This window comes from Nyctibius grandis, unplaced genomic scaffold, assembly GCF_013368605.1.
Source record: "Nyctibius grandis isolate bNycGra1 unplaced genomic scaffold, bNycGra1.pri scaffold_77_arrow_ctg1, whole genome shotgun sequence".
NCBI classification, from domain to species: domain Eukaryota; kingdom Metazoa; phylum Chordata; class Aves; order Nyctibiiformes; family Nyctibiidae; genus Nyctibius; species Nyctibius grandis.
The window spans coordinates 95,651-107,438 of record NW_027167605.1 but is presented as its reverse complement, the minus strand read 5'-3'; the positions used below and the strand labels follow the sequence as shown (position 1 = coordinate 107,438).

The window sequence follows — 11,788 nt, the reverse complement described above, 5'->3', positions numbered from 1 at the left end:
AGGCCTAGATTTGGGTCAATAATAGGCACAAAGGGCCAAAGCAGGCCTAGATTTGAATCAAAAGTGGCTCAAAAGACCAAAATGTGCCCAAATTTGGGTCAAAATTGGTCCAAAAGGGCCAAAGCGAGTCCAGATTTGGTGAAAACTGGCCTGAAGAGCCCAAGTGTGCCCAGATTTGGGTCCAAATTGGCCCAAATTGCCAAAGTGTGCCCAGATTTGGGTCCAAATTGGCCCAAATTGCCAAAGCGTGCCCAGATTCGTGTCAAAATTGAACGAAAGGGCCAAAGCCGGCCTAGATTTGGGTCGAAAACGGCCCGAAAAGGCAAAGCACGTCCAGATTTGCTGCAAAATTGACAACAAAGGGTAAAACATGCCCAGATTTGGGGCAAAAACAGCCGTAAAAGGCAAAACATCTCGATTTTGGCTGCAGAAGGGGCCAGGAAGGGGAAGTGGGGACAAGCGGGGGGTGGTCCCCTGGGAAAGGCCCCCCCGGGGGTGGCGGGAGCGGAGCCGAGCCCCCAGTTTTTGTCACCGCGTGTGTCACCGTGAGCAGCAGCACCCCAACTACTACCAGCAGCACCCACGGTGACACGGGGTGGCACAAAATCCCCCCGGCGCAGCCCCCTCCCCTCAGCTCGGCCCTCCCGCACCCAAAACCAGCCCAAAAGGGCAAAAACGTCCCAATTCTGGGGGCAAAACTGCCACAAAGGGACGTGACTCTCAAAAAAATCAACTTTTTGACCAATTTTTCACCATTAACCATCAAAAATCCTCCAAAAAATCAACTTTTTCACCCCAAATCGCCTCCAAACGACCCTTCCCCCCAATAAAACCCCTGAAAACCGACATTTTGACCCACCAACCCCCCCAAAGGGGGGGTCTCCTGCCCTCCAGCCCCTCCCTGAGCCAAAATTTGGGGTGAAAAACACCCAAATCCGTCACAGCGAGACGCTGAGGACGAGGACTTACCGGAGGAGACGGTGACGATGGCTCCAGGGCCCCAGAAGTCAATGCCACCAGTATCAGACTCAATGCCACCAGTACCACCACGGTGGAGCGAAGCCCGTGCCCCGCCGTGCAAAAACTCCTCCTCCTGGGGATTTTGGGGGTGAAAATCCATTTTAACCCATTTTGGGCATTTTTATCCCATAGGTACAAAAAAGAAATTAAAAAATTTGGCTCCATTGAGCCAAATGTGCCCAGATTTGGGTTGAAAAAAGCATGAAAAGCAAAAACGTGCCCAGATTTGGGTCGAGAATGGCACAAAGTGCTAAAACATGCCAAGATTTGGGCCAAATTTGGCTTAAAGAGCCAAAAAAGTGCCCAGATTTGGGTTGAGAATGGCCCAAAGATCAAAACCATGCCCAGATTTGGGTCAAAACTCGCCCAAAGGGGCAAAACGAGACCAGATTTGTGTCAAAGTTGGCCCAAAAGGTCAAAGCAGGCCCAGATTTGGGTCAAAATTAGCCCAAAAGGCCAAAGTGTGCCCAGATTTTGGTCAAAATTGGCCCAAAAGGACGAAGCAGGCCTAGATTTGGGTTGAAATCGGCCCAAAGGGCCAAAGTAGGCCGAGATCTGGGTCAAAATTGACCCAAAAGGCCAAAGCGTGGCAAGATCTTGGTCAAAATTGGCCCAAAGGCCCAAAGCATGCCCGGATTTGGGTCGAAAATGGCCTGAAAAGCCAAAATGTGCCCAGATTTGGGTCAAGAATGGCCCAAAGAGCTAAAATATGCCAAGATTGGGGTCAAAATTGGCCCAAAGAGCCAAAACGTGACCAGATTTTGGTCAAAATTGGCACAAAGGTCCAGAGCAGCCTTTGATTTGCGTCAAAACTGACCCAAAGAGCCAAAATGTGCCCAGATTTGTGTCAAAATTGGCCCAAAGGGCCAAAACGTGTCCAGATTTGAGTCAAAATAGGCCCAAAAGGCCAAAGCAGGCCTAGATTTGGGTCAAAATTGGTCCAAAGAGCCAAAACGTGCCCAGACTTGGATTGAAAACGGCTCTAAAAGGCAAAGCCTGTCCAGATTTGCTGCAAAAGTGACAACAAAGGGTAAAACATGCCCAGATTTGGGGCAAAAACTGCCGCAAAAGGCAAAACCTCTCGATTTTGGCTGCGGAAGGGGCCAGGAAGGGGAAGTGGGGACAAGCGGGGGGTGGTCCCCTGGGAAAGGCCCCCCCGGGGGTGGCGGGAGCGGAGCCGAGCCCCCAGTTTTTGTCACCGCGTGTGTCACCGTGAGGATCAGCAGCACCCCAACCAGCAGCACCCACAGTGACACGGGGTGGGACAAAATCCCCCCGGCGCAGCCCCCTCCCCTCAGCTCGGCCCTCCCACGCCACAAAATACCCTGGAAAGGGAAAATCAGCCCCAAAATTGAGGTCACACTGGGCACAAAGGCCACAAGAACCCCCATACTTCATTAAAAAATCCCATAAATGGCAAAACGTCCCCAAATTTGCGAACAAAACAGACCCAAAGGGCCAAAGGCGCCCAGATTTCGGTCAAAACTGGCTCAAAGGGCCAAAGCAGGCCTAGATTTGTGTCAAAATAGGCCCAAAGGCCCAAAGCAGGCCTAGATTTGGGTCAAAACTGTCTCAAAGAGCCAAAGCAGGACTAGATTTGGGTCAAAATAGGCCCAAAGGCCCAAAGCAGGCCCAGATTTGGGTCAAAATTGGTCCAAAGGGCCAAAATGTGTCCAGATTTGGGTCAAAATAGGCTCAAAAGGCCAAAGCAGGCCTAGATTTGGGACAAAACTGGCCAAAACGGCCAAAGTAGGCCTAGATTTGGGTCAAGAATGGCCCGAGGCGCCAAAGCAGACCTACATTTGGGTCAAAACTGGCCCGAAGTGCCAAACCATGCCCAGATCTGGGTCAAAATTGGCCTGAAGTACCAAAGTGTGCCCAGATTTGGGTCAAAATTGGCCCGAAGTATGAGAGTGTGCCCAGATTTGGGACAAAATTGGCCCAAAAGGCCAAAGCAGGCCTAGATTTGTGTCTAAACTGGCCCAAAGAGCCAAAATGTGCCCAGATTTGGGTCAAAATTGTCCAAAGGGCCAAAGCAGGAGCAGATTTGGGTCAAAATTGGCCCAAAGGCCCATAGGAGGCCTAGATTTGGGCCAAAATAGGCCCAAAGTGTGCCCAGATTGGGTCAAAACAGGCCCAAAGGGCCAAAGCAGGCCCAGATTTGGGTCAAAATTGGCCCAAAAGGCCAAAGTGTGCCCCGATTTGGGTCAAAACTGGCCCAAAGGGCTAAAGCAGGCCCAGATTTGGGTCAAAACTGGCCCGAAGTACAAAAGTGCCCAGATTTGGGTCAAGAATGGCCCAAAGGGCTAAAGCAGGCCCAGATTTGGGTTAAAATTGGTCCAAAGGGCCAAAGCAGGCCTAGATTTGGGTCAAAATTGGCCCAAAAGTCCAAAATGTGCCCAGATTTGGCTGAAATTTGGCCAAAAGAGACAAAATGTAACCAGATTTGGGTCAAAACTGGCTCAAAGGGCCAAAGCAGGCCTAGATTTGGGTCAAAATTGGCCCAAAAGGCAAAAGCGGGCCTAGATATGAGTCAAAACTGGCCCAAAAGGACAAATCATGCTCAGATTTGGGTCGAAACTGGCCCAAAGAGCCAAAAAGTGCCCAGATTTGGGTCAAAATTGGCCCAAAGGGCCAAAGCAGGCCTAGATTTGTTTCTAAATTGGCCCAAAGAGCCAAAATGTGCCCAGATTTGGGTCGGGAACGGCCTGAAAAGGCAAAGCCTGTCCAGATTTGCTGCAAAACTGACAACAAAGGGTAAAACATGCTCAGATTTGGGGCAAAAACAGCCGTAAAAGGCAAAACCTCTCGATTTTGGCTGCGGAAGGGGCCAGGAAGGGGAAGTGGGGACAAGCGGGGGGGTGGTCCCCTGGGAAAGGCCCCCCCGGGGCTGGCGGGAGCGGAGCCGAGCCCCCAGTTTTTGTCACCGCGTGTGTCACTGTGAGGATCAGCCCAACTATTACCAGCAGCACCCACGGTGACACGGGGTGGCACAAAATCCCCCCGGCGCAGCCCCCTCCCCTCAGCTCGGCCCTCCCCCACCCAAAACCAGCCCAAAAGGGCAAAAACGTCCCAATTCTGGGGGCAAAACTGCCACAAAGGGAATTGGCTCTAAAAAAAATCAACTTTTTGACCCATTTTTCACCATTAACCATCAAAAATCCTCCAAAAAATCAACTTTTTCACCTCAAATCGCCCCAAAACGACCCTTCCCCACAACAAAACCCCACGAAAACCGACATTTTGACCCCCAGACACTCAAACGACGGGGTCTCCCGCCCTCCAGCCCCCTCCCCGGGCCAAAATTTGGGGTGAAAAACACCCAAATCCGTCACGGCGAGACGTTGAGGACGAGGACTTACCGGAGGAGACGGTGACGATGGCTCCAGGGCCCCAGAAGTCAATGCCACCAGTATCAGACTCAATGCCACCAGTATCCCCACGGTGGAGCGAAGCCCGTGCCCCGCCGTGCAAAAACTCCTCCTCCTGGGGATGCTGGGGGCGAAAAACCATTTTTAACCATTTTGGGCATTTTTATCCCATAGGTACAAACAAGAAATTAAAAAAATAAAATGGTCCAATGAGCCAAATGTGCCCAAATTTGGGTCGAAAACGGCCTGAAAAGCCAAAATGTGCCCAGATTTGGGTCAAGAATGGCCCAAGGAGCCAAAACGTGCCCAGATTTGGGTCAAAATAGGCCCAAAAAGGTCAAATCAGACGTAGATCTGGGTCAAAACTCACCCAAAGGGCCAAAATGTGTCCAGATTTGGGTCAAAATTGGCCCAAAAGGCCAAATCAGGCCTAGATTTGGGTTGAAACTGGCCCAAAGAGCCAAAATGTGCCCAGATTTCAGTCAAAATAGTCCCAAAGGGCCAAAGCAGGCCTAGATTTGGGTCGAAACTGGCCCAAAGAGCAGAAACGTGCCAAGATTTGGGTTGAAACTGGCCCAGAGGGACAAAGCAGGCCCAGATTTAGGTCAAAATGGGCCCGAAGTACCAAAGTGTGCCCAGATTTGGGTCAAAATTGGTCCAAAGAGCCAAAATGTGCCCAAATTTGGGTCAAGAACAGGCCAAAGGCCCAAAGAAGGCCTAGATTTGGGTCAAAACTGGTCCAAAAGGCCAAAATGTGACCAGATTTGGGTGAAATTTGGCCAAAAGAGACAAAATGTAACCAGATTTGGGTCAAAACTGGCCCAAAGGGCCAAAGCAGGCCTAGATTTGGGTCAAAATTGGCCCAAAAGGCAAAAGCGGGCCTAGATATGAGTCAAAACTGGGTCAAAAGGACAAATCATGCCCAGATTTGGGTCGAAACTGGCCCAAAGAGCCAAAAAGTGCCCAGATTTGGGTCAAAATTGGCCCAAAGGGCCAAAGCAGGCCTAGATTTGGGTCAAAATTGGCCCAAAGAGCCAAAATGTGCCCAGATTTGGGCCTAGAAAGGCCTGAAAAGGCAAAGCGTGTCCAGATTTGCTGCAAAACTGACAACAAAGGGTAAAACATGCCCCGATTTGGGGCAAAAACAGCCGTAAAAGGCAAAACCACTCGATTTTGGCTGCGGAAGGGGCCAGGAAGGGGAAGTGGGGACAAGCGGGGGGTGGTCCCCTGGGAAAGGCCCCCCCGGGGGTGGCGGGAGCGGAGCCGAGCCCCCAGTTTTTGTCACCGCGTGTGTCACCGTGACCATCACCAGCAAGACAACAACCGTCCTGATCCACGGTGACACGGGGCGGCACAAAATCCCCCCAGCGCAGCCCCCTCCTCTGCGGGGCCGCACGCCGGAGCGGCCGTGCCTGGGCTGGCCAAGAAAGGGTTAAAAATCCACATATTCCACACAAAAGTGGTCCAAAAGGGACAATCGCCCCCAGATTTGGGGCCAAAAATGGCCCTAAAAGGGAAACATGTCCTGATTGGGTCAAAATTGGTCCAAAGGGCTAAAGCGTGCCCATATTTGGGTCAAAAATGGCCCAAAGACCCAAAAAGTGCCCGGATTTGGGTCAAAAAAGGCCCAAAGAGCCAAAAAGGGCCCAGATTTGGGTCAAAATTGGCCCAAAATTGGCCCAAAAGGCCCACGCGTGTCCAGGTTTGGGTCAAAACTGGCCTAAAGGGCCAAAGCAGGCCTAGATTTGGGTTAAAATTGGTCCAAAGGGCCAAAACGTGCCCAGATTGGGGTCAAAATTGGCCCAAAGGGCCAAAGTGTGCCAGGATTTGGGTCAAAATTGGCCCAAAAGGCCGAAGCAGGCCTAGATTTGGGTCAAAATTTGCCCAAAGGCCCAAAGCAGGCCTAGATTTGGGTCAAAACTGGCCCAAAGGGCCAATGCGAGGCCAGATTTGGGGCTAAATTGGCACAAAGAGCCAAAATGATCCCAGATTTGGGTCGAGAATGGCTCAAAGGCCGAAATTTGGGTCAAAATAGGCCCAAAGGGTGAAAGCGGGCCTAAATTTGGGTCAAAATTGGATCAAAAGGGCAAAGCAGGCCTAGATTTTGGTCAAAATTGGCCTGAAGTACCAAAGCGTGCCCAGATTTGGGTCAAAATTGGTCCAAAAGGCCAAAGCAGGCCCAGATTTGGGTCGAGAACGGCCCGAAAAGGCAAAGCCTGTCCAGATTTGCTGCAAAACTGACACTAAAGGGTAAAACATGCCCAGATTTGGGGCAAAAACAGCCGCAAAAGGCAAAACATCTCGATTTTGGCTGCGGAAGGGGCCAGGAAGGGGAAGTGGGGACAAGCGGGGGGTGGTCCCCTGGGAAAGGCCCTCCCGGGGGTGGCGGGAGCGGAGCCGAGCCCCCGGTTTTTGTCACCGCGTGTGTCACCGTGATAGGCAACACTGTAACCACCAGTACGAGCACCCACGGTGACACGGGGCGGGACAAAATCCCCCCGGCACAGCCCCCTCCCCTCAGCTCGGCCCTCCCGCGCCACAAAATACCCTGGAAAGGGAAAATCAGCCCCAAAACTGAGGTCACACTGGGCACAAAGGCCACAAGATCCCCCATATTTCATTAAAAAATCCCATAAATGGCAAAACGTCCCCAAATTTGCGAACAAAACAGACCCAAAGGGCCAAAGGCGCCCAGATTTCGGTCAAAACTGGCTCAAAGGGCCAAATCAGACGTAGATTCGGGTCAAAATTGGCCCAAAGGGCCAAAACGTGTCCAGATTTGGGTCAAAATAGGCCCAAAAGGCCAAAGCAGGCCTAGATTTGGGACAAAACTGGCCAAAAGGGCCAAAGCAGGCCTAGATTTGGGTCAAGAATGGCCCGAGGTGCCAAAGCAGGCCTACATTTGGGTCAAAACTGGCCCGAAGGGCCAAACCATGCCCAGATCTGGGTCAAAATTGGCCTGAAGTACCAAAGTGTGCCCAGATTTGGGTCAAAATTGGCCCAAAAGGGCAAAGCAGGCCTAGATTTGTGTCTAAACTGGCCCAAAGAGCCAAAATGTGCCCAGATTTGGGTCAAAATTGTCCAAAGAGCCAAAGCAGGAGCAGATTTGGGTCAAAATTGGCCCAAAGGCCCATAGGAGGCCTAGATTTGGGCCAAAATAGGCCCAAAGTGTGCCCAGATTGGGACAAAATTGGCCCAAAAGGCCAAAGCAGGCCTAGATTCGGGTCAAGAATGGCCCAAAGGGCCAAAGCAGGCCTAGATTTGGGTCAAAATTGGGCCAAAGCAGGCCTAGATTTGGGTCAAAATTGGGCCAAAGCAGGCCCAGATTTGGGTCAAAATTGGCCCAAAAGGCCAAAGTGTGCCCCGATTTGGGTCAAAACTGGCCCAAAGGGCTAAAGCAGGCCTAGATTTGGGTCAAAATTGGCCCAAAGAGCCAAAACGTGCCCAGATTTGGGCCTAGAAAGGCCCTAAAACGCAAAGCCTGTCCAGATTTGCTGCAAAACTGACACTAAAGGGTAAAACATGCCCAGATTTGGGGCAAAAACAGCCGTAAAAGGCAAAACCTCTCGATTTTGGCTGCGGAAGGGGCCAGGAAGGGGAAGTGGGGACAAGCGGGGGGTGGTCCCCTGGGAAAGGCCCCCCCGGGGGTGGCGGGAGCGGAGCCGAGCCCCCAGTTTTTGTCACCGCATGTGTCACCGTGAGGATCAGCAGCAGCCCAACTACCAGCACCAGCACCCACGGTGACACGGGGTGGGACAAAATCCCCCCGGCGCAGCCCCCTCCCCTCAGCTCGGCCCTCCCGCGCCACAAAATGCCCTTTAAGGGTAAAATCAGCCCCAAAATCGAGGTCAAACTGGGCATAAAGGCCACAAGAACCCCCATATTTCATTTAAAAAATCCCATAAATGGCAAAATGGCCCCAAATTTGCCACCAAAACTGGCCCAAAGGGCCAAACGCGCCCAGATTTGGGGCGAAATTTGCCTAAAGGGCCAAACGTGCCCAGATTTGGGTCAAAATAGGCCCAAAGGGCCAAAGCAGGCCTAGATTTGGGTCAAAATAGGCCCAAAGGGCCAAAGCAGGCCTAGATTTGGGTCAAAATTGGCCCAAAGGGCCAAAGCAGGCCCAGATTTGGGTCAAAATTGGCCCAAAAGGCCAAAGCAGGCCTAAATTTTGGTCAAAACTGGCTCAAAGAGCCAAAACGTGCCAAGATTTGGGTCAAAACTGGCCCAAAGGCCCAAAGCAGGCCTAGATTTGGGCCAAAATTGGCCCAAAAGGCCGAAGCGTCCCAGATTTGGGTCAAAACTGGCCCAAAGGGCTAAAGTGTGCCCAGATTTGAGTCAAAATTGATCCAAAAGGCAAAAGCAGGCCTAGATTTGGGTCAAAATTGGCCCAAAATGCGCCCAGATTTGGGTTAAAACCAGAATGAAGTAGCGACGTGTGCCCAGATTTGGGTCAAAATAGGCCCAAAGTGCTAAAGCAGGCCTAGATCTGGGTCAAAACTGGCCCAAAGGGCCAAAGCAGGCCTAGATTTGGGTCAAGAATGGCCATAAAGAGTCAAAACGTGCCCAAATTTGAGTCGAGAATATCCCTAAAGGGCAAAATATCTCCAGATTTGGGGCAAAACTCACCACAAACGGCAAAAACATCCCCATGTTTGGGTCAAAAGTGGACTTGGGTGTCCTACGAAGGCTCTTGGGCACCCTACGAAGGTCCTTGGTTGCCCCACGGAGGCTCTTGGGCACCCTATGAAGGTCTTGGGCACCCTACGAAGGTCTTGGGCGCCCTACAGAGGCTCTTGGTTGCCCCACGAAGGTCCTTGGGCGCCCTATGAAGGTCTTGGTTGTCCTACCAAGGGTCTTGGTTGCCTCATGGAGGCTTTTGGTTGCCCTACGAAGGCCCTTGGTTGCCCCACGAAGATTCTTGGACACCCTACGAAGGTCTTGGGCGCCCCACGAAGGCCCTTGGGCACCCTACGAAGGTCCTTGGTTGCCCCACAGAGGCTCTTGGGCACCCTACGAAGGTCTTGGGCACCCTACGAAGGTCCTTGGTTGCCCCACGGAGGCTCTTGGGCTCCCTACGAAGGTCTTGGGCGCCCTACGAAGGTCCTTGGTTGCCCCACGGAGGCTCTTGGGCTCCATATGAAGGTCTTGGTTGCCCCACGGAGGCTCTTGGGCTCCCTACGAAGGTCTTGGGCGCCCTACGAAGGTCCTTGGTTGCCCCACGGAGGCTCTTGGGCTCCCTACGAAGGTCTTGGGCGCCCTACGAAGGTCCTTGGTTGCCCCACGGAGGCTCTTGGCCTCACTATGAAGGTCTTGGGCGCCCTACGAAGGTCCTTGGTTGCCCCACGAAGGTCCTTGGGCTCCCTACGAAGGTCTTGGTTGCCCCACGGAGGCTCTTGGGCGCACTATGAAGGTCTTGGGCGCCCTACAAAGGTCCTTGGTTGCCCCACAAAGGTCCTTGGGCTCCCTACGAAGGTCTTGGGCGCCCTACGAAGGTCCTTGGTTGCCCCACGGAGGCTCTTGGGCTCCCTACGAAGGTCTTGGGCGCCCTACGAAGGTCCTTGGTTGCCCCACGGAGGCTCTTGGGCTCCCTACGAAGGTCTTGGGCGCCCTACGAAGGTCCTTGGTTGCCCCACGAAGGTCCTTGGGCGCCCTATGAAGGTCTTGGTTGCCCCATGAAGGCCCTTGGTTGCCCTCCAACCATCTGCTCTCCAAGCCGAGCCCACACCCTCCCTCCGCGCCCACCCACGCGCGTCGCCGACGGCCGCCAGCCGCCGCGCGTGGTCGCCCACCCATCCCTTCCTCCGCGGTGAGTTTTTGCCGGCGTCTCCGCAGGGTCGGCGCCACCGTGAGTATCTTTCGCGCAGTAGTAGGTGGCCGCGTCGTCGGCCCTGAGGTTCCTCATCCGCAGCGTGACCGTGCTCTGGGCGTTGTCCCTCCAGATGGTGGCACGGCCCTTGACCGCCGGCGCGTAGTTGGTGCTACTCCCAGCGTTGCTACTCCCCGCCACGTACTCCAGCCCCTTCCCGGGCGCCTGGCGCACCCACTCCATGGAGTAGCTACTCAAGGTGAAGCCGGTGGCCTTGCAGACGAGGGTGATTGTCCCCCCGGGTGGGTAGAGGCCACCACCGCTCTCCACCAGCTGCACGGCCGCCCGCAACCCTGGAGGAGGAGGAGGAAGGACGCGGTTGAGTGGCCGCCATCATGGTGGCCCCGTGGTGGCCCCGTGGTGGCCCCGTGGTGGCATCAGGGGGGACGTCGGGGTGGGGGGTCCTACCTGGGAGGGCCACGAGGAGGAGGAGGAGGGTGGAGGCCACGCGGACGCCCATGGTGGAGGAGGAGGAGGAGGAGGAAGGTGGGATGGTGCCACCATGGCGGGAGCCAGGGGTTATAAGGGCGTCGGAGGGGGGCGATTTGCATACGGGGGGTTGGCCACGCCCACAATGCTAATTAGGCGTTAGAGGGGGTGGGGGGCGTTAATTAATCCAGTTAATGGAGTTATTTAATTATATCTGTAGGGAATTAAGGCAATTAATCGAGTTGTTTAATTGTAATGCAGATGGACATCGGATTAATTAATTGCGATGTCTGCAGGGGATTAATCCAATTAATTGAATTATTTAATTATAATAACTCTAGGGAATTAATCCAATTAATCGAGTTATTTAATTACAATATCTCTAGGGAATTAATCACTGATATACATTGAATTATTTAATTATATCTCTAGGGAATTAATGCAATTAATCGAGTTATTTAATTGAAATATCCCTAGGGAATTAATCCAGTTGTACATCGAATTAATTAATTGCGATGTCTCTAGGGAATTAATCACTGATAGACGTTGAATTAATTAATTGCGATATCTCTAGGGAATTAATGCAATTAAGCGAGTTATTTAATTGCAATATCTCTAGGGAATTAATCCAATTAATTGAATTATTTAATTATAATATCTCTAGGGAATTAATGCAATTAAGCGAGTTATTTAATTATAATATCTCTAGGGAATTAATGCAATTAATCGAGTTGTTTAATTGTAATCCAGATGGACATTGAATTAATTAATTGCGATGTCTCTAGGGGATTAATCCAATTAATCGAGTTATTTAATTATAATATCTCTAGGGAATTAATGCAATTAATCGAGTTGTTTAATTGTAATCCAGATGGACATTGAATTAATTAATTGCGATGTCTCCAGGGGATTAATCCAATTAATCGAGTTATTTAATTGCAATGTCTCTAGGGAATTAATCCAATTAATTGAATTATTTAATTGCCATATATCTAGGGAATTAATCCAATTAATTGAATTAATTAATTGCGATGTCTCTAGGGAATTAATCCAATTAATTGAATTATTTAATTACTATATCTCTAGGGAATTAATTACT

General features: G+C 51.7%; 1 gene segment (V, D, J or C); it reads right to left on the bottom strand.

The window, feature by feature from the left end:
- Positions 1-292: 292 nt before the first annotated feature.
- On the bottom strand, positions 293-10,741 carry LOC137677477 (immunoglobulin heavy variable 3-23-like). The segment is given in 4 exon segments: positions 293-342; positions 4,356-4,439; positions 10,242-10,553; positions 10,669-10,741. Coding segments are annotated over 4 exon segments (498 nt in total).
- Between the last annotated feature and the right edge of the window lie 1,047 nt (positions 10,742-11,788).